The sequence below is a fragment of the Tenrec ecaudatus genome, chromosome 9 (genome assembly GCF_050624435.1).
Source record: "Tenrec ecaudatus isolate mTenEca1 chromosome 9, mTenEca1.hap1, whole genome shotgun sequence".
In the NCBI taxonomy this organism is placed as follows: domain Eukaryota; kingdom Metazoa; phylum Chordata; class Mammalia; order Afrosoricida; family Tenrecidae; genus Tenrec; species Tenrec ecaudatus.
The window spans coordinates 142,451,011-142,478,715 of record NC_134538.1 but is presented as its reverse complement, the minus strand read 5'-3'; the positions used below and the strand labels follow the sequence as shown (position 1 = coordinate 142,478,715).

Sequence of the window (27,705 nt, the reverse complement as noted above, 5' to 3'; positions counted from 1 at the left end):
TTATACATTTGTTGCCATCATCATTCTCAAAATATTTTCTTTCTACTTGAGCCCTTGGTATCAGCTCCTCATTTTCCCCTCCCTCCCCAACCCCATCCTTCACGAACCCTTGATAATTTATAAATTATTATTATTTTGACATGTCTTATACTTTCCAACATCTCCCTTTGCCCACTTCACTCCTCTAGGGAGCAGGTTATATGTAGATCCCCTTCCTCTTTTGGTATCACTACTCTCATTATTGGTCCTGGGGGATTTATTTGTCCTGGATTCCCTGTGTTTCCAGTTCATACCTGTATTGGTGTATATCCTCTCATCTAGCCAGAGTGGGGTAGGAAGCATTGAAGAACCTGAGGAAAGTTTTACATTTCATCATTGCTATTCTGCACCCTGACTGGCTCATCTCCTCCCCACAACCCTTCTGAAAGGGGATGTCCAGATGCCTACAGATGGGCTTTGAGTTTCCACTCTGCACGCCCCCTCATTCATATTGATTTAATTTTTGTACTTTGATGCCTGATACATGATCCCATTGACACCTCGTGATCACAGAGGCTGGTGTGCTTCTTCCATGTGGTTCTTCCATGTTGCTTCTCATCTAGATGGCCACTTGTTTATCTTCAAGCCTTTAAGACCCTAGATGCTATATCTTGTCATAGCCTGGAACCATCAGCTTTCTTCACCACATTTGCTTATACACCCGCTTTGTCTTCAGTGGTCATGTTGGAAAGGTGAGCATCTTGGAATGCCAGTTTAATAGAACAAAATTTTATTGCATTGAGGGGGTACTTCAGTAGAGGCCCAATGTCCATCTGCTACCTTAATACTAAACCTATGAATATATGCACGTAAATCTATTTCCCCATCACCATATATAAATATATTTACAAATATATACTCCTGTATTTAGACCTCTATAAATGCCCTTTGCCTCCTAATGCTTTCCTCTATTTCCTTTACTTCCCTCTTGTCCCACTATCATGCTCAGCCTCCATTTGGGTTTCAGTAATTCCTCTCGGTTACATTGCCTTTGATCAAGTCCTACCAGGCCTCCTATACCCTCTTCTCCATAGATTTTGGATCACTTGTTGTTCCCTTGTCCCTGAGTTGGCTCTCTTACATTTTTGTTTTGTTAATATAGTAAGACAAAGAGCTGAAAGTAGTTAAGAGGAAGACAGGAGAATCCATGTTGGCCATGTGATTTTATTGTTTTTATTGCTCCACCCTTAATTGTGCTGATTAAATCTCAATCAACTGTCCAGTACTAAGAGGAATAGGGAAGCATACTTTTGGGAAGATGGTTGCAATTGTTATAATAGGAAGGAGCAGAGGGGAAATAGTCATGGCAGACAATACGGGCCTGGATAGCTTCTGGTATGAAATGGGAAGAGTCCTTCATCCAGTTAAGTTCATTTTCATCTATTCTTAAATCATCTATACACTTTTCCTCGCCCTACGACTGCAGTGTCAGGTAATAATAGCAAAGCACACACCTTCATGCACATCCATTTCTTATACTTTTAGTGAATCTCAGGTGTAATGCTAGGCTATTTGTTTGTTTTGTTTCTTTTTACCAAGTATTTCCGTGTAGAGTGAATAACGTGAACAAGAGTCAAAATATGCCCTCTTTTTTTTTTTGTGGAATGCAGCAATAAGCATGCAGTTACAGAGTCAAGACAAGACCGGCAAGGTGACGCTAGGGGATGAGCACATCTCACAAAGTCCTCCAAGCCTGGCGGCACAGGAAGGACATAGCCCAGCAGCCTCTGAGTACCACTGCATCCGCTTGTACTTGTCACTCCTTCCGTGAACCCTTGTCTGTGTTTTCCCCCAGGCGCTATCCCGATTGCCGGTGTATCAACTTTGGGTCCTGGTTTATGCTTTCCTTCCCAGCTGCTCTCATTATTCTCCTCTTGTCCTGGATATGGCTTCAGTGGCTCTTCTTAGGACTCAAGTAAGTAAATATTATATGTTAACCAGATCAGTTAGCTTAGCTGCTAAGAGAGAGGTTGGAGGTTTGAGGCCACTCAAAGAAACCTAGTAGGAAAGGCCTGGAAACCTACTTCTAAGAAACCAGCCATTGAAAACACTCAGAACACAGTTCTACTGTGCTGATACACATGGAGTCTGCAGGAGTTGGAAGAGACTAGATGGCCACTGGTCTGGCATTTTAGGTGTCAATCTCTCAACAAATTACGCAGGGATCCTGCTAGGCACACCATAATTATGCATTACTCTTACATGTAAAACCAACACACACCACAAAGGTTATGGATTGAGGGTAAGCTAGAATCTCACTGTGGCACATCTGGCATTCCTATGAATGCTAAAGCAATCGGGGAATACGGACATGAGAAACAGGTTACAATGAAGCTCCAGCCCCATTTGTTCCAGTGACAGTTTTGAAAGTTTTGCCTTTCCATTCAAGTTAACACAGAGCCTTTTCTCAATGGATTGAATTACTTTCAGTGATAGCATGGTGCTTGGTGGCAGCACTAAATCTGATAGGTTGACTTGATAAAACAAAAACAAATAAAAATGGGAAAGAACTCTCTGTGAAAAGAGGAGGGCTTAAGAATTGGGAGCCGGGGTTCAATTTGTGGCTCCCGGAAGACCAGGTATATGGTCTAGTGTAAGGTCTGACCAATCTCTGTCTCAACGTCTGTGTCTGTGAAGTGACAAAACTAAATCAGGCCATCAGTAAGGTCACCTCCAAGGTGTCGTTCTGATTATTGGCAAGCAGTGATGTAAGTGAAATGTCCAGCATACGGAATTTAAGGAGAATTCCGAAATATGCCATTGGCTGGTGGTTCTGGAGCACCGACGAGTTACAGGATTAGGTGAGAGTCAGCATTTAAATCACCCCGGCCTCATCAGCAAAACCTAAACCTTAGCCATCGTCTTCCAAAAACAAACAACAGCTCTGTGTCCAACCTGGAGGATTTTTGTTTCTCTGACAGCAAAGCAAAGTGGACCATTCAAGTTCATTTTGACAAGATTGTTATTTCCATCATGGCAAGGACTTCCGATTCAAACAGCCAGAGAGGCTGCCGTCAGCTATTAGCACATCCTTTGCAAAGTGAAACATTTTGGGTGCTTAGTTGGTTCCAGGACCTGTGGCCACATTCCCGAAGCCTGGGCATGGAAGGGTTGACATTCTTCCTGCTCAGTGTCTCTTCCCGACTATTGTTTCCTCCAGACGGCATTCAATTCTGCTAGTAGTGGGGAGCTAGATGGTGGTGATTCTTAAAAAAAAATTGTCCAGATTGTGGGAGCAGCATGCGGCAGTCCTCCTGCTGAAGCCAATGTGTGGAGTGCCACTGACTTCAGCAGGTGGGCATCAGTGGGGAGAGGCCAGCTGCATACTAAGTGTCCTTCCCTGGGGATCCAAGCCTTCGGGGGCCTATTGGATTTCACAGGGGATGCAAGGAGAGAGGAATCCCAAGTCCACGGAGAAAGTGTCCTGTCCCAGGTCCCCTGCTGGCTCCTCTTTAGTGCTGTATAGAATGGCCTTGTGCACTATGTATGCAACCACGTAAGAAGGGGAAATTATGAAGCTAAAGGACCCATGTATTCAAATATGATCTCTATGAGTGAAAAAAAATCCCATGAAGTGCATACATTAGGCCAAGCCCATAAATCATGATCAGTGGCATGCTTAAACAGTCCCCTGGCCGTCCACTCTTAGTTAGACACGGCACATCCTCATGCTCCAGCTAATTTTTCAGTGGCCTTTCAGTCGGCCAGGGTGTTCGCCTTCAGAGCATTCAGATTGACCAGCAGAAATAATCAGCCCCCTCCCTTGGCAGGCACTCTTACATTCTGATTCGTGTGTTGGCTGTTAGCACAGTTCACTCACCCATTATAAATGACCCCAACATACTTGGGAAGAGAAGCCCATCTATCAGTGCCACCGAATTTATTTAAATGGGGAGGCTGATGTATTGTCATATGCTTCATCAGCTCCTTTGAGAAGGCATTAACCTTCATTTGCAGCAAAGCCAATTTGGTTTGGACTCAACTGTTTATTGTCCCCAAGCAGAGTGACAAGGTGCATCTGCAGTTGAGCAGGGGAGAAAAGAATGCGTAAGGAGAGACTTGCTGCTTTTGTGAACAGCGCTCTGCTAGTTTACAGGCTCCGATTCTATTGGCATTTCTGCTGTGACTGGTAAAATTCCCAGATCAGCAGTCGTCCTTTAAATTGGGATCATAGAAAGGGAATCCTGCCTCATTTCTTTTTCCACCACCAAGCCGAAGGTCTTCAACGTTTTCAAGTGTCACTGGAGCACTGCTCTGGATTCATAAATAATCATCCCAAGAGAAGAAATGGGAAATGCCAAAGCAGCCATCTCATTCCTTTCAATGGCCGATGTATGTGTTTGAGTGACTCGTGCAATGTGCAAATTGAATAGTTTGAGGACATTACAGGGCAACCTACTGGACAAGTTTGAATAGCAGAATTACAGGGAAATACATGCAATACATCTTTGCAGGACAGCTACCCTCTGGCCACCCCTCAAACTACCCAGGTATTTTAACAGCAGTTTTATAGACGAATCCATTTGATGCCAGTTTATAACATATATTGAAATTGAGTTATACATACACATTCCATGAGTTACTCCATAGAAACTTTCCCATTTATTTCTTCCCCTGGAAGATTTGCTTATGGTATTTATTAATCTAGATAGAGTAATATTTCAAAGACACCAAAACTTTTTGAAGACCTTGGCCTTGAAGGTGGAAATTCAGGTAAAATAAGCAGCAAAGACTGATGGTGATTGTTGGAAATAACCTGAAAAAATTATCTGGTAAGTTCAAGGAGGATATATGGGGTTGAGGAACTTAAGGAAAAAAATGTAACAGTGTCAGTTTTTCTTCTGAGAATTCGCATAGTTTGGGCTTTGTTCATGATCCGTGTGTGTGATTTCCTGCCCTCGTGTATAACTCTAGTGTCGCATGTTGTGTGGGGAGTGACAGATCCACCACCGATCTGTGCCATAAATTTTCCAAAGGTACTAGTGAATCAGTTAGGCAACAAACTATTCACCACATCTGCTGGTGTTGTAGAAATAGCGGGCCGAAGAAACTCTGTAACCCTGCTGCTTTCCTCATGCAATTTACCAACTAGCGGGATAAAATCGAAATGCAGGCAGCAAGCGACCATCAGCATGGTGCATAATCGAGTATTAAAGCTGAGGTGAGTGGTCCATGAAAAAAAGCTCCAGCGGGACCAAAGGATATGGACAATGAAGAGATCCGTGTATGGTGTTCTCGAAAATAGGGAACAAAAATAGAGTATTGAACGGCGAACAAACAAAGCAAGGTAGGAAGCACGTTCCCAGGAGGTAGCCAGGTAAGTGCGAAGCACGGATTACTGCCGTTGTCTGAGATTTGTGTTTTATGAAACTTGCACCGAAATATCGTCCATGAAGAAGAGTAGCGCCGAAAGAGCACTTTGCTTAACGGGCTTGATTATTCTCTCTTAGTGTGAAGGAGATGGTAAAATGTGGCAAGACCAAGACAGCCAAAGAAAAAGCATGTGCTGAAGTGATTAACCAAGAATACAAAAAACTGGGGCCATTAAGGTAAGACACAGACACGCACCTACACCAATGTGCTTATACTCCAAGGCATGGTTTAAATGCAAGCCAGCACATAATTATTCATAATGCCTTTATCACACTCAATAAACACCCCAAGTGTGCTAACTTTTGTAAACACAATTTGACTGACAACCTACATGCTACCATCTAACTAAAAATTACCAGAAGACTGACAAGATGCTGAGGGGCCCACAGAAGAATAGGGGACTTTTCTAGAAGCACTGCTAGTCTCCAACTATTAACTTCTCCATTTTACGGTTGTCAGATCTACTAAAATGATCCCTCAAAATATGAGGGGCACCCCAGTAAGCCGATGCTTATTTGTTTTGTTTGTTTGTTTGTTTGTTTATGTGAGGGGGATGGTGCATTTGGAGTTCATTCCACCAGGTAAGACTGTTAACCATGTTTTCTATTTAGAGCAGGGGTTCTCAACCTTCCTAATGCCATGACCCTTTAATACAGTTCTTCATGTTGTGGTGACCCCCAACCATAAAATTATTTTCATTGCTACTTCATAACTATAATTCTGCTACTGTCATGAATCAGGCGACCCTGTAAAATGGTTGTTCAGCCCCCAAAATGTTCATGACCCACCAATTGAGAACCACTAATTTAGAGGTTCTGAAAAGATTGTGTAACAATGTGAGACAAAAAAAATGCCTGGTTTGTGGCAGACAGGGGACTGGTTTTGCCACCGCAACAATGCACCTGCTCACGCAGCTATCCCAGCGTGCAAGTTTTTGGCAAAAAAAAACACAACAAAACAACCCAACAACATGCTTCCCTTGCCACACACACACCATACTCACCTGAACTCACTCCACGTGAATTCTTTATGTTTCCACAAATGAAGAGGGGCATGACAGAAAGCAATTTGATGAAGTAGAAGAGGTGAAGAAAAATTAAAATGAGGGAGGTGCTGTCAGCCATCCAAACAAATAAGTTTGAAAAATGTTTCCAAGAACAGAATCACAGGTTTGACAAATGTATTAAGTGCAGTGGAGAGTATTTTGAAGGTGATAGGTTGTTTCGTAAAAAAAAAAAAAATTAATATATTGCTTTGAAAAAATCATTTGGGGGCAAGGGTACCCCCTCATAGCTTGGGCAGGCTTTACAAATATCCTAAGAAAATAAGAAATGACCATACTGGAATTTTTTCACAGGTATCAAGAAATTGTGACCCTAGTCCTCTTTGTTCTCATGGCTGTGCTGTGGTTTAGCCGAGATCCTGGGTTTGCTCCTGGTTGGTCTGTGCTTTTCTCAGAGTAAGTGTATGTGTTCTGTTTGTCTGCCTTCTCCTTGCTGCTGGCTGCTTCCTAAGTGGATCTGAGATATTTTATGAAATGTTTCTTCCATTATCTTGAAAAGAAATTTCGATTCATATATATATGTATCCAAATTTATATTATATATATATATAAAGTAAAACCACAAACAGAACGACCATAGTTACCCACGCTGTGACTAAATATCAGGGACCTAGAGGCGCACTCTTGTACATCTCAATATCATGCACGTTAGCAAAAGATGGAAGAAACCTAAGTGTGAATCACTATGTGAATGGATAAAAAAAATATGGCAGTATGTGCCCACAATGGAATACTATGCAGCTATCATGAAGAGAGATGACTTCTCCATGTATTTTATAATGTGGGTAAATCTGGAAAACATCATCATGTTGAGAAAAAGGACCCAATAATATAAAGGACAAATATGATATGATCTCACTGTTCTAAAAAGACAAGACTAGGCATGTATACATAAAATAGCATTTCTGGATGGTTACCCAGGGATCGGGGTGGAGAGGGATATCACGTTCCAGACAGTGGACCTGTGTTAGATTTGGTGATTGGAAAGATGATACCGAATTAAGGGCAAAATCAGCACAACTTGACCAAAGGAAATGACACAAAGAGGTACATAAGATTAAGGGACAGTTTTCCAAAGCAATAATAAAAGGGGCTTCAAGAAGGTGTGTGGAAAAATGAAATGAGAAATTAATGGAATTTTCTCTATTAACTTTTTGAAGGCCTCATATATAGAGAATTTTACAATGATAATAATGACTAAAATGTGTATAGGAAGTATGTAAGATATAGGTATATGAGAAGGCCCATATGAAAATGTGTGTATAGGTGCATATATGTGTGTATAGTTACATGTACATACGTGTTTATGTGTGCCACTTATATCCATATGTAAAATAAAGCACATAGGAGTCACAATTTCAGACACTTCCTAGACATAACCTAACATCTCACGGGACTGGTTTGCTTAGAATGCTTAGGACCATGGTCCCATAGGAGAGCTTGGTCATTTGGTACAATATAGTTCTTAAAGATCATGTTTGACTCAAGTTCTAAGCTGACTATGGTTCTTTCTTGGTGAGGTGACCCAAATCCTCATTCCTAAAGGGTCTAAGTTTTTCATAGTCCTTAATGAATTAGGTTGTAGTTTTCCACTGATCACAGGGCATAAAAGGTATTAAGAGATGTCCTGAAAATGTCCTGTATTCAGACATGTTTTGCCCTACCATCTTTGTGTTGAAGCCATCTAATTCCTCCTTGGTAATCAGGATCAATCACACCAACGAATCCAGTAACTCTCTTCTTGCTTCATTGCTTTAGAGCAGTTGCTCTCAACCTGTGGGTCGTGACCCCTTTGGGTGTCAAATGACCCTTTCACAGGGATCACCTGATTCATAACAGCATCAAAATGACAGTGATAAAGTAGCAATGAAAATAATGTTATGATTGGGAGAGGCCACCACAACGTGAGGAACTGTATGAAAGGGTCGCGGCATCAGGAAGGTGGAGAATCACTGCTTTAGAGACATAAGAAGCCTAAAGTCTTAGCTTCATACTTAATGGAATGGTTATATGTATCCTTTGAAACTAAGGACTTCTGGACAAGCTGAGCTTAAAATTCTTGAGTTAGGAAGTATAGATTTTGCTAGGGATAATAATGAGTGGTGCCACCTTCTATTTCCATCGTGAATCCTGGCTATGGGCAAAATACCACCATATGTCTGATGCTGATTTAGAGTATCTTTAGCCTCGTGCCTCAGCACTGAAAGGTATTGCCACCTAGCTGGTAGTCTAACAAAATCATCAAAAGCCCATTTCAATATTCTCTCAAGCCTACTGAGGATAGCTGGGTGCATGGGAAAATGTGAAGAAAGCTGATGGTGCCCGGCTATCAAAAGCTATAGTGTCTGGGGTCTTAAAGGCTTGAAGGTAAGCAAGCGGCCATCTAGCTCAGAAGCAACGATGCCCGCATGAAGAAACACCAGCCTGTGTGATCAGAAAGTATTGAAGGGATCCGATATCGGGCATCAAGGAACAAAAAATCTTATAATTGTGAATGAGGGGGAGTGCAGAGAGGAGACCCAAAGCCCAGCTGAGCTGTGGTCAACTGTACATCCCTTTACAGAAGGGTCGTGGGAAAGAGCCAAGCCAGTCAGGGTGCAGTATAGCAATGATGAAACATACAAATTTCCTCTAGTTCTTAATGCTTTCCCCACCACTATCATGATCCTTACAAATCTGGCTAGACACTGGTACAGATGTACACTGGTACAGATAGGAACTGGAAACACAGGGAATCCAGGATGGATGATCCCTTCAGAACCAGTGGTGAGGGTGGCGATACCGGGAGGGTGGAGTGAAGGTGGTGTAGAAAGGGGGAACTGATTACAAAGATCTACATTTAACTGTAACCTCCTCTCTGGGGGATGGATAACATAAAAGTGGGTGAAGGGAGATGTCAGATCATGTAAGATATGACAAAATAATAATTTATAAATTATCAAGGGTTCATGAGGGATGGGGGGTAGGGAGGGAAGGGGAAAATGAGGGGCTGATACCAAGGGTTCAAGTAGAAAGCAAGTGTTTTGAGAATGATGATGGCAACAAATGTGCAAATGTGCTTGACACAACGGATATATGTATGGATTGTATTATGTATTATATGAGCCCCCAATAAAATGATTAAAAAAATTCTATCAAGCCAAGTGCTTCAAAAAGTATGACACTTATTTTACAAAGCATTTCCCATTCAGTAATTCTTAGTAATATGATATTATTCCGTGATTTTTGGCAACCTGATCTTTTGATTTCTGCTGAGGACTATTTGCTTGTCCTTTTCTCTTCGTGTGTACCTTTCTGTACTAGTTCACTGCAAAGCCAGCCCAGCCTGTATTTTATAGATAAAGAAGTACTGGGTGGGTAATACGGTTGATTTTGAAATCCGATGTTAGGAGCTGGGTCAGAGTTCATTTTTCCTCTCAGTATCTGATATAGCACAGTCATAGCTGAGTCATCTCAAGCGAGGGGGAGACTGTACCATACATTTCCAAATTAAGAGCCATCCTACATCGCAACCTAAATAATCTGGTTTTGAGATTTGTGTTCCAAATCTGTGTTCGCCTGAAGTATTCTGATTCCTAAATCCAACAGATTTTTGCTTTGGGCTTCCTGCCTCACACCCCCAGTAAAAACTCATGTATTTTTAGGCAGAAGCCAAAATTGTACTCTGCCCACTTGGAATGAAGGAATTTCTCCCTTCCGGAATCAGAACCTTCTGGTCTTAGAGACATTGCCAACATGTTTTATAAAGATAAAAAGACTGAGGCCAGGTTCTTTGCATCCACACAAGTCAAGTTTTGCAATATGATGCTATGTTTTTGGAGGATCGCCCTCTGATTTCCAAACTGTTTGTTTCTTTAGAAGCAGCAACACTTTTTATTCCACAAGGTCTTCACACACAGCACCAGCCAATTTGTCAACTCCAAAGTTGTTCGGCGGTTTGACGCGTGCTTTGTAATTTTGTAATAAGACTTTATCCACTGCAGTCCAATTGATTGTAACTTGTAGCAGCCTTGCACAGGGTTTCTGGGGTGACCGTTATGGTGGAAGACAGACTCATCTTTCTCCCACAGAGTAGCTGGTGGGTTTGAACCACTGGCCTTGTAGTCTAAGCTGACAGCACCACCAGGGCTCTTTAATATGACCTACACCAACATAAAAATAACTCCTCCCTTTTCCCTCATTGCAGCCCTACCACTTAAGTGAGTAAGCTAACAAGAGTAATTTTAAAGGACTAGTATATAAGAACTAAAATAAATCAGATGATAATTTAATAAAAGCAAGGAGAATCCCCAGTAGGAAATTCAGTATAATCAGTTTCTAATTTCTATTCCATATGGGATGGACATTTGATTCAAGAGATAATTTGTTTGTAGTAGGAAAACTGTTATCTTGCTCTGGGCAGATGTTCATGTTACTTACAATTCTGAGAAAAAAACAACAGGAAAAGGAACAGAGGATCTCATTTAAAATAGAAATGGAATCTGAAAACCCAAAGTAAATACAATTTATATAAGGTTAATATCTATGTTACTTAGATATCCATGTAATTTATTTGCTAATAAACAAATAATAACAATATTAATAATAAATAATTTAGGAAGTCATCAGAAAATGAATTATTTCCATATAGACAACTTGATTTTACTTAAGGTATATATTCTGCAACATATATTTGTTGTGTAGAGATTTATGTGTGTAGAATTTCCAGAACTAGGATGAAGTATCAAGATTTATAGCTACCACCTAATGTTTTCAGTCCATCTGCTTAAACCTGGACTGAATTCAATATGTCGTTTCATATCAAACAAATCAGGTTACATGATGCCTGACCAAATCTGGAACAAACATCCAACCTAAAATTAGATGTAAAAGCCGGGAAATAAGTAACAGTAAAATTATCGATAATAGTCAGGTTCATAGAATAAAGGGTGGCAAAGTAGCTTTTTACTTAGCCAAGAAAATGTTTCTACCTTTAGGATAGTGAGATTTCTCTAACAACGATCAGACTGAGAAAACAATGCAGCTCTTTGATTCTTAAGACTTTTCAAGTGAATTACAAGAACACAGAGCCTCTGCAGTGTGTGCACATTGCCCAGTGACAAGGAGGGGTCTTCAGGGTAGTATGCATTCCATTTCATGCTGGAAAGATGCATTAGTTAATATCACTGACTTAAAATGCGGCACTAATCACGTTTGCCCATTTCACTTACCTCTTCTCTCCAGGTGCATGCCAGCCTTGAGGATTCTGGGAATTTGTTTTCATTGCTAGAATAGTCTGCTGGTTCTCAGATCCCATCTGTTCCAGAATCACTCCTAATTTATACAGCGATCACTTATGAACATTTCCAGATATTCCGGCAATTAATATTCTTGATTGAGTTTCATAGGGTGTGAAGATTGGAATGGGTTGATGTCATTTGTATGAAATGGTGCAGGCCTGTCACTGCAGGAGCAGGTGTTGCATTTTGTAAGACAGATCAATTCTTTTTGACCATTTATGCAAGGGTTTTCAAGAATTTTCAGAGTCCGTAACATCCATTTCAGAATGTTTTCAAGAAACATTGCAGAGTCTACAGAGACGTCCAGCCATGAGTCGATAGACAGGAGGGTGTTGCAAATCAAGTACCTGGGGCTTTGGCTTTTCTAGTAACTTCTCCATCCCCAACTCGCTATGGATTTAATGTTTAAAAAGCAATTGACTTAACGGGGGCTGCAATCGACCAATAACATTACCCCAAAGGGAAGTTTGTCAAGTTGACCTAGTGTAGCAGCCATGTGTATATGTGATATTGAAAAGAAGGAGAAATGTATGAAGACATACTTCTGAGATTTTCAGATTGGAATTTTGGTGGAATTCAATAGATTTTAGAGAACTTTCCAAAGCAAATGAGGCTATCCCTCTACTACTACTTATGTACAGTAGAACCCCAGTACTCGACCGCATCAGTCCTCAACATAATCAGATTTTGACGCGAAATGTCAAGAAAATATTGCATCGGAGCTCAAACGCAGTCATCGGAACCCAGCCCGGTGCACGTGATTCTTGTAAACAAAGGCAGCTCATGTTTCGGTCACTTGGTGTAGGTTGGCTTTGTTAGCACACGTTTGCGGCTGTGTTCCAAGTGTTTTGCTATAATTTTCTTAGTTTTTGTGGATTTTTATACCGCTTTTAGATAAAACACAACTAAAAATACCATGGGTCCTACAAAGAAAGAGTGTTTTGAAAAGAAGCATCGTGATAAGGGACTGGTTAACCGTGTGATCGATATTGTCGCTGAGAACTCAGGAAACCCTTTTAGAAAACAGTTAAAGATGCATCAGCAGCAGACCGCATTAGACAGATACATTTTTAGAGAAAGCCAGCCAGGTCCTAATGAAAAAAAAAAATGGCAAAGAAGGGGGGTAAAACTCCTGAAAAGCAGCTACCAGTTGATTTTATGGAAGGGATTCCCCTTCCAAACAATGACTCTCTCCATCCTCCTCACCACATCCGTGTCCACAGATCCAGATCCTCATCAGTCTCAAGATATGGGCCATAATGTAGTTGTTAATAACCTTTGTTATAAACAAAGGTTATTAACCACTGTAGTTGTTAATAACTCTGAACTTATTTACTTTGTAATTTCTGTGTCATGTTTTGTATACAAAGGCATGGGTAGGTTAACAACTTGGTGGTTGAGAATGGATTAATCCACTTTCATGTCTCGTGGGAAAAATGGATTCAGAACTCAACGACCTCGCATCTCGCAACACTCCTTCTAGAATGGATTAGTGTTGAGGTCCGGAGTCCTACTGTATTAGTCACAGGCTACATTGATGTGGCATTGACATGAATTCTTTATTCTTCTCTCGAATGCCTTCATGTTTCCTTCTCCAGGTACCCACATTTTGCTACAGATTCCACTGCTGCCCTTGTTATAGGACTCCTGTTCTTTGTCATCCCGGCCAAGAGACTGACGAAAACCAAACCCACAGGAGAAACGGGTTAAGTATAATTTATACTTCTGAATGAATTTGACAGAAGGGTAAAGTTTTGCCCTACTGGTTTCAGTTAGCACTCCGAGCAGGAGGAATGGCTCTGCAGACATGCCCTTGTGGCCTGACAGAGCCCTTTTGACACCGCAGCTCCTCTCCAGCCAGAACCTGTTCTGCACCCACAAGGGGAATCCTCTGCAGAAGTGGTGGTCTGATCCCTTTAGGCTGCACGGTTACGGCTTTCCCACAGGTGGTACTGCTTGGGCCAGTGATGAACATCCTTCCCGCCATAATGAGACACAGGAATAAGAACTCCGAAATCATCATCATGTGATGAGGCCTTGGCAGTAAATACTGAGGACTCAAATGATTCGGAATGCCAAGGGAAAGACTATTTACAGCATCACGGTGGTCCTGACAACCACGTCTCTCAATTTGTCAAATTGCGGTAACATGTGTATTACTATGAATCTGGAAACGATGCCATCGGTATTTCAAATACCAGCAGGGCCACTTGTGGCGAACAAATTGCAGTGCAAAGATTCCAGAATAAGAAAGACTATGAGGAAGGAAGAGACGGTCCACTTCTGAAGGAGGAGCCACAGACACCCTTCTGAATATCCACAGAAGAGTTTCTGACAGAATGCCAGAAGACAAGACCCTCCGTTTGTGACACACTCACGGTAGGATTAAGGAAGAAATGTCCCTTCAAAATAGAGTCAATTTTATTATGGTGGATGGGACATTGAAACTATTCAGATATTTGATGATTAGTTTAAGTTGACTACAAATATAATGGTCTGAAACATACACTTCCCCTTAACCAATAAGAAAACAATTTTTTAAATGAAAGAAAAAATCAAATGACAGATATAACTGGGAAAATTTCTTGAAAGTACCTCTGTTTTAAAAAGCATTTTATTGGGGGCTCATACAACTCTTATCACAATCCATACATACATCAATTGTTTAAAGCACACTTGCACATTCGTTACCCTCATCATTCTCAAAACATTTGCTCTCCACATAAGCCCCTGGCATCAGCTCCTCAATTTTCTCCCTCTCTCCCCACTCCCCCCTCCCTCATGAACCCTTGATAATTTATAAATTATTATTTTGTCATATCTTACACTGTCCAACATCTCCATTCACTCACTTTTCTGTTGTTTGTCCTCCAGGAAGGAGGTTATATGTAGATCCATGTAATCAGTTCCCCCCTCTACCCCACCCTACCTCTTTAAAGTGTTAAGAAGGAAAAATGTCACATTAAAGACCCAGGCCATGGTAATTTTCAATCACCCCATATATGAAAGCTGAAGAATGAATAAGGAACATTGGGAAAAGAATTGATGCCTTTGAATTATGGTTTTTGTGAAAAATATCAAATATACCATGAACTGCCAAAATAACAAACTAGTCTATCTTAGAAGAACTACAGCCAAAAAATTTCATCAAAACAGAGATAGTGGGTCTCAGTCTCATATACATTTTACATGCTATTAGAGAGACCAGAACCTGGAATTGGGCATCATCCTTAGTAAAGTATGATGTCAAGAAAAAACAGGAACATCCTCAAAGAGATGAACGAACACAGGATGTTCAACAATGGGCTCAAACAACAACAACTCTCAGTATGGTATAAGACTGGGCAGTGCTTTGTTCTATTGATCACAGGGCTAGATAAGTCTGCACTTATCTGAAGACACCTCACATCAACAGTGGTCAGTCAATGTCACACATGCCTGACCACTGCAGAGAGAGATCGTCAGTGGGAGCTTCTATTCTATTTACAGCACATGGGGAAAGAAGCGTGCACAGTTTTCCACACATGCCCTCAGAAACATACATCTACACGTACATACATATGCGCAGACTTTTTTAAAGATAAGATTCATACATATTTAACCTATATATGTTTTGGTTGGTCCTATTCTTCTGTCAATGTCAGATAAATGGTGTTTAATCATCTGGGGCTTTCACAAGAATAGATCTTGGAATTATGCAGTTGGGTTGGTCTACCTAGATCCCTGAACCATAATCTATGAATGGTTAATGTATCAGAATTCTAAGATGGACAAATATTACCAGCACAGTGTACAAGTGAATGCCTTTTGTTCTATACTCAATATTAGAATAATGCAAATATTGCTATAATGTGTGTTTTAATGACATGTTGGGATGCATAAATTCATATTTATAAGAGGCCATCAGAATTATGACTATTACAAAAACCTGACTGTGGCAAATATTGAAGAGCTGATGCTTGGTTTTAGCTGCCCTGGTCCTCGAAACTGAGTACCTCTCCTCAGAAAAAGCCTTGCCCTACCACCCTTCTGTCTCCTCCCATTCTTTAACAGTTGTTCTCCATGATTGACTCATTCACATTGGTATAAAACGTACAACTACTGTATTACAATATGCTAAATTTTACATGAGAATTACAACCCAGAAAATGTGTGAGCTTCAACAACTTATCTGGCCTTAATCCAAAGAAGAAAGATGGTGGCAGAAGGACATTGGGCCTCCACTCAAATACTCCCTCAATGCAAGAATACTTTCTTCTATTAAACTGGCATTCTATGATGCTCACCTTCCCGACACAATCACTGAAGACAAAGCAGGTGAATAAGCAAATGTGGTGAAGAAAGCTGATGGTGGCTGGCAGTTTTAAAGGCTTGAAGCTAAACAAGCGGACATATAGCTCAGAAGCAACAAATCCCACATGGAAGAAGCACACTAGCCTGTGTGATCACAAGGTGGTGAAGGGATCAGTTATCAGGTATCAAAGAACAAACAAATCATATCATTGTGGTCTTACCTCCCTGATAAGATCGCTGAAGACAAACAGATGCATAAGCAAATGTGGTGAAGAAAACTGATGGTGCCCAGCTATCAAAAGGTATAGCGTCAGGTGTCTTAAAGGCTTGAAGGTAAACAAGCGGCCATCTAGCTCAGAAGCAAAAAGCTCACATGGAAGAAGCGCACCAGCTGGTGCAATCACAAGGCGTCGAAGGGATCATGTATCAGGCATTATCAGAACAAAAAATCTTACCATAGCGAATGAGGAGGGGAGTGTGGATGTGGAGTGGAGACCCAAAGCCCATTTGTAGGCCACTGGAGATCCCCTTGCAGAGGGGTCTCTGGGAGGAGATGAGCCAGACAGGGTGCGATGTAGCAATGATGAAAAATACATTTTCCTCTAGTTCCTAAATGCTTCCTCCACTCCCCCACTATCATGATCCGAATTCTACCTTGCCAATCTGGCTAGACCAGAGGGTGTACACTGGTACAGATAGGAACTGGAAACACAGGAAATCCGGGGCAGATGATCCCTTCAGGACCAGTGGTGTAAGTGGCGATACTGGGAGGGTAGAGGGAGGATGGGTTGAAAAGGGGGAACTGATTAAAAGAATATACATGTGACCTCCTCCCTGGGGGATGGACTACAGAAAAGTGGGTGAAGGGAGACGTTGGACAGGGAAAGATATGACAAAATAATTTATAAATTGTCAAGAGTTCATGAGGGAAGGGGTATCGGGGAGGGAGGGGAAAAAAAGAGGACCTGATGCCAGGGACTTAAGTGTAGAGCAAATGTTTTGAGAATGATGAGGGCAATGAATGTACAAATGTGCTTCACACAATTGATGTATGTGTGGATTGTGAAAAGAGTTGTATGAGCCCCTGAAAAAAAAGAAAGATGGCAGCAATGTTTAGTCATTGTTCGGGATAGACTTGTGGTTATTTGGAAGGTTATAAGATAGAGGCTATTAGTAATCTTGAATTCTCAGCATGTAGAAGGTTGTCTATCGCACCCCACTCTTAAGTGGACTTAATGTATTCATAGATAAATTTCTTTTTCAATAGAAGAGTGAAGAGATAAGGAACTAAGTACCAAAAGGAATCTTTATGTCAATGACTGATTGTTTGAAGGGTCTCACCAGTAATTCTTAAATAATTTCATCTGAACTTGAAACTTAAAAAAAAACTGGAATCCTGATTAATCTATCACACCCATCTTCATGACTGGAATAAATGGTTGTTGGTGTTGACTTTCAGGTGCTGCCAAGTCAATTTTGACTCAGCAGTACCCAGTACAACAGCCTTCACCCTGTGCAGTCCTGCCCTGTGCTCAACATGTTGGCTGGGTTTGCGCTCACCATTGCAGCCATGGTATCAATCCATCTTCCTGAGGGTTCCTCATCTTAGTATAGCCTCTACCAAGCATGATGTCCCTTCTCAGAGACTCGCCTTTCCTGAAAATGTGCTCAAAGTCTGTACAAAGATGTCTCAACCTCCTCTCTCCTAAGAACTATCTGGTTCTACTTCTCCCAAACAGATTTTGTTGATTCTTCTTCTGGCTCTGCAGAGTATGTTCATCCTTCTTTGTCTGCCCTGTGATCCAAATCCATCAGTTCTTCGTCTGTCTTCCTTACTCATTGCCCGTCTCTCCCATGCTCCTGAGAGGACTGAAAATACTGTATCTTAGATTAGGTTCCTCTTAATTTTCAATGTGTAATCTTTACATTTCTACTCTTTGAAGAGGACTTTTGTGGGAAATTTCCCAATGAAATAATTTATTTGATCTCTTGACTGCTGCACCCATGATCATTGATTATGGGCCCAAATAAAATGAGATCCTTAGGAACTTCAATCTTTTCTCCATTAATTATGATGTGACTTATCAGTTCAGTTGTGAAGATGTCTGCTTTCTTTATGGAGAAGTATACATTTTCATCTTCATCAGTAAATGTTTCAAGTCTTCTTTGCTTTAATTAAGTGAAAAAAATAATTCGTAGTGAATGGTACTTATAATATAAGGAGCCCTGGGGGGTGTGATGTAGTGTGACGCCAGTGATCTGCAAATAGAAAGGTCAGCAGTTCACATTCACTGGCTATTCCGGGGGAGAAAGATTATCCTTCAGCTCCTGTTGAGTCATACAACCTATGTAGGGTTACTGTAAATGGCAGTGGGCTTTTTTTTTTCTCAGTTTAATAATTATAATAATACCCTGATGCTGTCAGAGTCAATAGAACATTACAAAATTTTGCATAGAGCATAAGCAAAAGGACAGTGGAAAGGGTGACTGAGTTATAAATGACAATGTTATAACTTATCTAAATTTATTATAAAACACGAAATGTGAGATTTTACCCAAGTTATAGCATTTCTTTAAAGCAACATAGGAATAATACAAATTATGTGTATGATTTTGCATTGGGAGCCAGGGGCTGGGGGAGGAGGGTCTTGGCATGCTGTTAAACAATATGTAACTATAGGCCTTTTGTTTTGCAGTTGCTTTTGATTACTCTCCACTGATTACTTGGAAAGAATTCCAGTCATTCATGCCCTGGGACATAGCCATTCTTGTCGGTGGAGGGTTTGCCCTGGCAGATGGCTGTGAGGTAATACTCCGTGTCTAGGATATTTAATAATTAACAAGACTATTCAACAGAAAACACAGAGACACTTAGGATTTAGGCACATTCAACTTTATTCTATAATTTTAATGATTTCATTTTCAATGGCCATCAGTGACTGTAGCACACAGCTGAGCTGAGTTCAGAGTTCACTACATTTCACAGACTGCAAGTACAAAACGCCATTTTTATGGTGCTCCAGTATGACAAAAGAAATAAAGCAAAGAAGATTAAAAGTCTAAGTCCACGAAATTGCATTAGAAGAATAGCTTAGTAAGAAAACACACACATATAAAAATAATTTGTATAATGAGTCTTAGAGATTTCTATGAAGTTAAGCATCTTCTGTATTTCTCTTCAAAATACAATGGCCTTATTGATATTAAAGAAGGAAAAAGAGATATACTGTCCCCACTACAGGCATTTTCTAAACGTGTATTGAGTAAAATCCAGACAGCATTTCGCATAACCACGGTTGATGTTGTACGTCGTTTTAGGAAGAAATGGAAACACAACAAGGAACACAATTGGCTGTTTGGGTGACACATCTGCCCAGTTGCTATAAGTCTGCAATCTGGGTGGGGAGGGGCCAGCTTGCACTTTGGAATTGCCCTGGTCTTTTGTACAGTTTCTGGAAGAAAAATATCTTTTCAAAAAGTTTCTTTTAATTTTTTTACTCTTAGGTTAATTTGAAAACTTCTCATTTCTGGAATTTGTAGCCTTTTGAGAAACACTTAAGAGTCCATGCCTGTTCCATTTCCTCCTCTACGTGGTCAAACTTGAAAGCAAGGAGGTGTAGTGTCTGGTCCTTTGGCTTTTAGAAAGTTAAATTTTGACTCCTTAATTCCAGTACCTATCTCATCTTTTTGCTTCTCCTGTTCTTTCTTCCTAACTTTACTGCCAACTTTCTGTTGTAGTATTTGGACATGGAGCTTTCAGCAAGAGAATTTTAGTAATAGCTATAATTCTTATAAATTGTCTCAATTCTGAGTGCCATTTACAACATCTTCTTAGGCCTGCCTTGCCTCGTAGAATACCAAATAGACGGGAGAAATAAAAGACAAAGATGCTTTTACTTTTCTCTCCTATGATTTCGGCAGTAATGTGATCTGGTTTCTTAGAGTAAACAACTTGCATCCTTAGGAAGTTTGACATTGAGGTGAGCTTAGCTGGTTTCTCTCCTCAGAATCTCTGACTGGTTCAAGCGCCAAACGTTCACTGTGGTTTTGTAAACATGGGCCAAGCCTGTCACCAACCAAAACGGAAGGAAATAAAAAGGAGTAGACAGCCTGATGAACTATTTCCTTTCAGGGACGGAATTGGGGGAACCAGGGAGAAAGGCCTACTTTGCTGGAGAAATCATAAAGTCAGGTCTCTGGGGAATTCTTAGAATCCCTTTCCTTTGAACAATGAGATGAAAGCATTTAGCTGAAACAATACAGTCAGGGACAAATCTGTCATTAGAAGCTGTTTCTTTGTTTTCCCAAAGATCCAGAGATTATTAATTTATTTAAATTTGGTACAAATTATAATGGGTTCAGTCAATAAATATCCAACTAAACCTTGGAGTCAGGAATGGGTTGAGAGCAGTGACTCAGCTCTTCACCTCCTGGCCAGTCTCTGATTGTCTTTGAACATGAGCGCCCCGTACTGTAGTCACTGTCAGTTCCTAATCTGTAACTGTCGTCACGGTCAGACGCTCACCTAGGGATAACACCTCCTCTTTCACACAGTTCTCAAGATCCAGCTCCTAAATCAATATGGAGGACTTATCACATTGTTTTTTTTCATTTCCTCTCCAATTCTTGCCTCATGTCTCTATCTCATTTAACTGGAAGTTAGGAAGTTATGTATAAATTGAAAATTTAAAAATAGCTTATTGGAATACTTCTGAAGGCTCGCTATAAATGCCTAACTATGAAGAAGTTTCAAGAAGTAATGAAACATTTTTCCTTACTTTTAATTCCTATTTTATACCATCTGTTTAAAGTCCCATGGATATCTACAAATAGATAACAAGGGTTAAAAATTATTACTTAGGAGTAGGGAGCTGTAGTTCAGAAGGACTGCTTTTCTAATTCTACAGCACAGTGTGCTTCAGTCAAATGCGCATGTATTCACTGAACAAAATGAATTCTTAATTCAAATGGCTCAGGAGAACTATTCACATGTCTTCAAGCATGTTGGTCATACAAAGTTAAGACTGAGAGTTTGAGCCTATCAGAGCCACACATATCCACCAGACCCCCCAAAAACGATGAGATTAAGATGGTATTTTAGAAACCATTCTGAGAGGCGATGATAATTTTTATGTGTTGGAGTTTTGTCTGATAAAGTAAATTATTGACAACTGACAAAGGCTGCAAATTTATCTTTCAGGTGTCAGGGCTCTCCCAGTGGATAGGAAATCAATTATCGCCTTTAGGTTCCTTACCTGCGTGGCTGATCATCCTGATCACTTCTTTGATCGTTACATCTTTAACGGAGGTAGCGAGCAACCCAGCTACCATAACTCTCCTTCTCCCAATATTATCTCCTTTGGTGAGTATCCGAGGTATGCCCTGTCGTTATTCATCCAGAGCAGGGATTGGCTTAGACACGTTGGGTCTTATATTGTATTGTGTGGGGTCCTTTGTGACCCGAATAGGCTTCCTACCAAAACTTAAAATTGCTCCTTATTGGCGCCGATGCTTTTTCATTTGTTAGAAAAACTTAACTTCTGAAACTTGTTTCCTTCCCTGTCTAAGCAGATTAGCGAGGAGTGAACCATCCACTTTGGAGCCTCACTGCGTTTCCATTTGCAAAAAAGGGAGGGGGCCGTGCAAAGTCCATTGAAAGTGCCAGGCCTTAAGGTTCAGGGTTTCCTGGCAACTTGGGGTCTCTCATACGGATATGTCCCTGGGCTGCAGGTTATTCCTGGCTTTCCGGGAAGTGCTTCATCGAAGTGATTTACAAGTGAATGAAGAGCTAGGCTTAAAGTTCCGGTTTCAAGCTTAAAAATATTAAGCCCAATTCTCGACCAGCCTGAGGAAGATTTAAAAAGGGAACAGAAGAAGCAAAGATGTTGGAAGCAGAGAAAAAACGGGCTCCTTTCTTTGTTTTTTTGACCTAGATGTTTTCTGTCTTTTTAAATTTTACTTTTGCTGGCTAGTACAGGAAACATCGTTAAGTAAAAAATGGTTCTTATGGAGTCGATGCGTTTGGTATAGGAAAACAACACGCTGAATTAAGAAAGATTATTCTTTGGGGCTGTTCTGCTACCAACTTTGAGAATGGCTTTGACTATAAATTTATTTGGGCTTGATTTTTATCTCTGCTGTAAGCTCCCTGGTTCCCTCCCAAAGCTCATTGAAATGAAGATACATAAGCCGGCACTTCTTAAAGTTCGTGGAAAAGAGCGTAGAAAGTTAGTGAAAATCGTTTCATAAACTTGTATATGCATACACGTATTTACATATGGATATGTGTAACTTGATTTAATCTCCACAATAACATAATGCACACACAAGGGGCTTAAAAAATTAATGGACAACTGGAATAGAAAATAATTTTTTAATTTTCATTAATGTTAGAAGCTATGTCAATGATGCTAATAAAGATCATATTTTTTAGAAGAAAATTTTCCATCCTCTTTTAGTTGCATTTCTCCATGAATTTTTTCCCAGCCCCTTCATTCATGTGTATAATGAGCCTTGGCATTACAACAGTGAAAACCTGATTAACCCACAGGTTGGCAATTTGAACCCAGAAGCTCTGTCAGAGAAGACTTGCAATCTACCTCTGTAAAGATTATGGGCAAGAAAAGCCATGGTACATTCGATTTTGTCACATGAGTTGCTATAGAGAAGGAGCTGACTTCATCACACTCAGCAAGAATATGTATCTATGTGTCTACACACCCAACTTAGAAGTAAATAACAAATGGTTGCAATTGTTCAATTTAGTTCTCGGGATGAAGGTTAATTTTCTAAAATATTAGGTTATAATTCTTAAATTGGTGTCTGTAGCATATAACTTATAAAGGAAAAAGGATGAGGCTGTCGTCTGCTCCCACAGAGATTTATGGCCTTAGAAACCCCATTCTATGCTGTCCTACAAGTTCCTTTGAGTTGGGATAAATTCAATAGCAATAAAATTCAATAGCAATAGAGCTTTTGGGTTTTTTTTGGCCAATAACTATATAAACAAGAACAAAAGCTATTTTCTGGGGAAGAAACTGCATTTTTAGAGGTCTTGCTTTCTGTCTTCAAGGTTTCACATGTTTCTGGGGAAGTTCATTACAGTAAATACACTAATTTTACTGCTTGGTGCCTACTCTCAATTTTACTCAGCTTCCCTTTTATCTTTTCCAACAGGCTGAATCCATTCACGTGAACCCTCTTTACATTTTGATACCTTCTACTCTGTGTACTTCATTTGCATTCCTCCTACCTGTAGCAAACCCACCCAATGCTATTGTTTATTCATATGGACACCTCAAAGTTATTGACATGGTGAGTAAGCAGAGAAAGCATTGTGTGTGTGTGTGTGTGTGTGTGTGTGTGTGTGATCTTGAGTTCTTTTTCTTTGTATATACCAGTGTTTCCCAAAGTGGGTGATGTCACTGCCCCTCGTGGTCAAAGTGGAAAAATTCAAGGAGCTGCAAAGGCAGATGCCTACACTTTATTCCACATGATAGGCTATCAAACAAATATTTTCCATTGCCGTGGGTACACAGAGTAATCTTAATTCTCTGAAGAGAGGGGGTAGGCCAAATAAGTTTGGTAGCCTATGATCTGTACTAACCAGTCACCCAGGAAGGCAGGACTGAGATTCTGCTTCATAAGTCCAGTGTGTGATTTCCCATAGAGTTAATTTTTGAGAGTATACCTAGGAGGGAAAGTGGCATTTGAATTTATAGTTGCAAATTCGAAGATATTAATGGGATCAGTAATGCCCTGGGGGAAGGAAAGAAGTAGCTCAACATAATTAATTAGATTTGCATATCAACATCGGGAATCCATCTAACCAAGGCATAGGAAAGATGAATGCTTATGTTCAGCAGAAAATGGCAGTATGGCACCAGACAACCCTTTGAGAAGCAGGAGGAAGGTTCTCATTAGCAACAGAGCCAGGAGTGGTGTATGCCCTCTGGATCCAAGATCCCTGTGCATTGAACGTGCTGGATCCAGATGACAGATATATCATCAGAAGATTCCTTGAAATGCCTTCCTGCTGCATACAACATGAGCCAAGAAGCAGGGGGCGTGATCTCACTGGTAAAATCCAGGAATGGAGCCCATCCTCTTGACCAAGCATGTGACTTACTCTTGATTCACTTTCAGTTTTTGGACTGAACAGCACTTAGTGAGCTATTTCCTCAAACCTCTTTGAGTCTCTGCGGGGCCCTACAGCACCGTGCAGAACCCAGTCCTATGAAGATGTACACGGCAGGGATAATGCGGCAGGGTGGGGTGGGTGGGTGAGAGGGCAGGAATGGAGAAGACTAACATCTTGGAAGAAATACAGCCAAAGCGCTCCTTGCAAGCAAGGATAGTGAGACTTAGTCCTATGTCCTTTGACGGGAAGGACATCATGCTTGTTAAAGTAGAGGGACAGCGAAAGCGAGGAAGGGCCTCAATGAGATGGCTTGACACCGTGGCTTCAACAATGGGCTCAAACGTCACAATTGTGAGGATGGTGCAGAACCAGTCAGTGTTTTGTTCTGTTGTACAGAGGGTCTCTGTGGGTGGGGATGGTCTCCCTGGCACCTCATCTCAACAAAAACAGCATCATGAAAGGGTTGGACATTTGGGACTTCTTCAATTTCCAATTCCTTGAGATGGCTGCTGATCAGTGAAAAAGGAGGAAGGGCTTTAATGAGATGGGTTGACACATGGGCTACAGAAATGGGCTCAAACATACAAAATGCAAATTAGGAAACACTGGCTTCGAAGTACTCTAGTCATTACCATCCTCATTGACCATCTCTAAACGAAACCAGATCAGCACAGAGGCAAGAAAATTCAGAGAAGTTGGTATGCATAGGCCCAAGGCAAGGAGGACGTAGCTCCATCTTATATACTTTGGACATGCTGTCTGGACAGCCCTGGGGAAGGATGTCATGCTTGGTAAAGTGGAGGGTCAGCAGTTTTTTATCGATCAGAATTGTTCCGGTATGTTCTTAAGATGTAACACTCTGAGTTTTCCCTCCTAAATGGTGTTCAGTTGGGTACAGATTCTCTTTTGTCTGTAGCTGGAAACACAGGGAACCCAGGGCAGATAAATCCCTCAGGACCAATAATGAGAGTAGCGCTACCAGGAGGGGAAGGGGGAGGTGGGAAGAGAAAAGGAGAACCAATCACAATAATCTATATATAAGCCTCTCCCAGGGGAACGGGCAACAGTAAAGTGGGTGAAGGGAGACATTGTATGTCAGTATAAGAAATGGAAAAATAATAACAACATAAATTATCAAAGGCTCATGAGAGAGGAAGGGCGGGGGAAAGAGGGGGGGAACAAATGAGCTGATACCAAGTAGAAAGAAAATGTTTTGAAAATGATGATGGCAACAAATGTACAAACATGCTTGACACAATGGATGGATGGATGGATTGTGATAAGAGTTGTATGAGCCCCCAACAAAATGATTTAACAAGAAAAAAAAACTAAAAGTAAAAGACCCCGCGTTTATGGAATAAGAGTAATATTTTCTAATCATTAGATGGTGTAAATCTAGCATGTGCCTTCTGCAACCTTATTCCAATTATCTTGTAGATTTTCTTCCTGAGAAACTGAATTCTTTGCTTTTTCTTGGTTAAGGTTAAGGCTGGACTTGGTGTGAACATTGTGGGTGTTGCTGTGGTGATGCTTGGCATGTCCACCTGGATTGTACCCCTGTTTGACCTCCACACTTATCCTGCTTGGGCGCCTGCAGTGAATAATGCGACCCTGCCATGACCGGCAGCATCTCTCTACCCTCTGGTGAGTGATGGAGCCATTGCACATTCACTGCACAATTTGGCTCCGGATGACTGCTAAGACATTCAAATCCTACCTGGTGTGGCTTCAGTGGTCCAGAGAGACCCACAATCAAAACTCAAGAGTCCATAACTGCTTTGAGATACAACCCAATCACATGCTACATGTTTTCCTCAAGAATTTTGGGATTCAGAATTTGCTTGTGGACCATGTGCATCTTGCTTCCCTTTAAGATGTATTTACAATCTGCACGTTGAATAGATTAAAACATTTGATTCATCCTATAGCTTCGGCTGAACCTTTCAAACTTTCTCTTATTTCAGAAACTCCCTAGGAAACTAGATGGAAGAGATGAAATATTTAAATTAATTAGTATCTGGGGAAATATTTTCTGTCATTTCTCAAAGGGAGTTTTCTGAGGGGGAAAAATAACAAAAAATGTATGCCTTGGTCAGTCATGCCTTGGTGCAGAGAAAACCATTAATGTAAATTCACTCTGAATACCCTAATTTAAAAATATCCCATTCATATCATTCTTAGCATACAAATAATACAAAATTAAAATGGAAGCAGTACTAATAGGATAGCTGAGTTCTAACCTAAAAACTACAGAAAACTCATAGATAAGAATTCATTTCTCATTGACCACATGGCTCGATTAATTTAATATAATTCATACCTTCATGAGTTTAGTGTGCTAAGAAGTGCATTTTGTGAAGGTTTGATATGATTTGGATTACTGACACAGTATAGATAAACAGGAAAACTAAACTCTATTGAACTATTAACACAATTCTGTTTATATGTAATAACTTTGCTAAAATATCTTATTTTAGAAATTCATATGATATGTTACAAGAGGAAATACAGAAAATGTAAATAAATTATTGCATATATAGAGCCAGAAAAGGCACTATACTATTATATAAATATTGAAATGGAAGTTCAGAAACAAAGAATAAAGAGTTAAAGAAAAATACTTGACCAGCCAAAGAGGAAAAAACAAACAAATTTGAGCATCCAAAGAAACTTAGGGTGAGGACCATGCTCTCTAGCACTCAGGATATGACAAATAGTAGGGTCTGCAGTACTCTTGGGAAACCATTGGACTGCTAACCACAAGCTCAGCAGTTCGAAGCCACCTGCCACTCTGTGAGAGAAAGATGAGGCTACCTGCCCCCAGGAAGACTTACAGATTTTGTGAACCTTGTTCTGGGTTACCATGACTCAGAACTGTTTCCATGACAACTGGTTTGGATTTTAAATTGGCATTTTATATTAAGTTAGAGGGAAAATAGGAAATGAGAACAAAACAATGTATGCAAGTAAGAAATGTTTGAGAGACTAGAACACAGAAGTTCCCGTAAAATGGAAGACAAGGTTTAAAAAATACTTTGTTCATTTTAATCTTTATTGACACCTTTGTATAGATATTAGATCTTTTAGGAAAATAAAATAACTTGTAACATTATTTTTGAAATTAAAATGCATGTTTTCTTTGAATGAAGACCTTTCTTTTAATGTTATATCTGAAGCATTCTCCACAGTCACCATATGTCTATGTTTGCAATCAGTGAAAATTTAATAATGTTCAAACACACTTGTCTAATTTAACCTTAAATATAATATTGCTGTTTCATGTAAAGTTACATCATATTTACCCTTTATTTCATTGTATTATACATTTATTTTTACTTATAGTATTTATTACATTTTTGCTTTTTTATAGTTATATAATTTAATACTGCTTTCTGATTTGATACAATGGTTCCATTATGACAAAAATGAAATAGCTTTTCAAATTCTAATGAGTAAATTTTTCCCTGAGGGAAACAACATACACACAGTGTACTTGAATAATTTCAATGAGTTCTTCC

At 40.2% G+C, this 27,705-nt stretch overlaps 1 protein-coding gene across 1 annotated transcript in view; it reads left to right on the top strand.

The window, feature by feature from the left end:
- The window catches only part of SLC13A1 (solute carrier family 13 member 1), a 98,671-nt gene extending 72,864 nt beyond the window's left edge, over positions 1-25,807 (top strand). Inside the window, exons 8-15 of the mRNA XM_075557375.1 lie at positions 1,835-1,954; positions 5,490-5,588; positions 6,770-6,871; positions 13,353-13,459; positions 18,744-18,853; positions 21,248-21,409; positions 23,224-23,361; positions 25,670-25,807. Of these exons, the coding sequence (XP_075413490.1) occupies positions 1,835-1,954; positions 5,490-5,588; positions 6,770-6,871; positions 13,353-13,459; positions 18,744-18,853; positions 21,248-21,409; positions 23,224-23,361; positions 25,670-25,807 (976 nt within the window). The remainder of the gene's footprint in view (positions 1-1,834; positions 1,955-5,489; positions 5,589-6,769; positions 6,872-13,352; positions 13,460-18,743; positions 18,854-21,247; positions 21,410-23,223; positions 23,362-25,669) is intronic.
- The last annotated feature ends 1,898 nt before the right edge of the window (positions 25,808-27,705 follow it).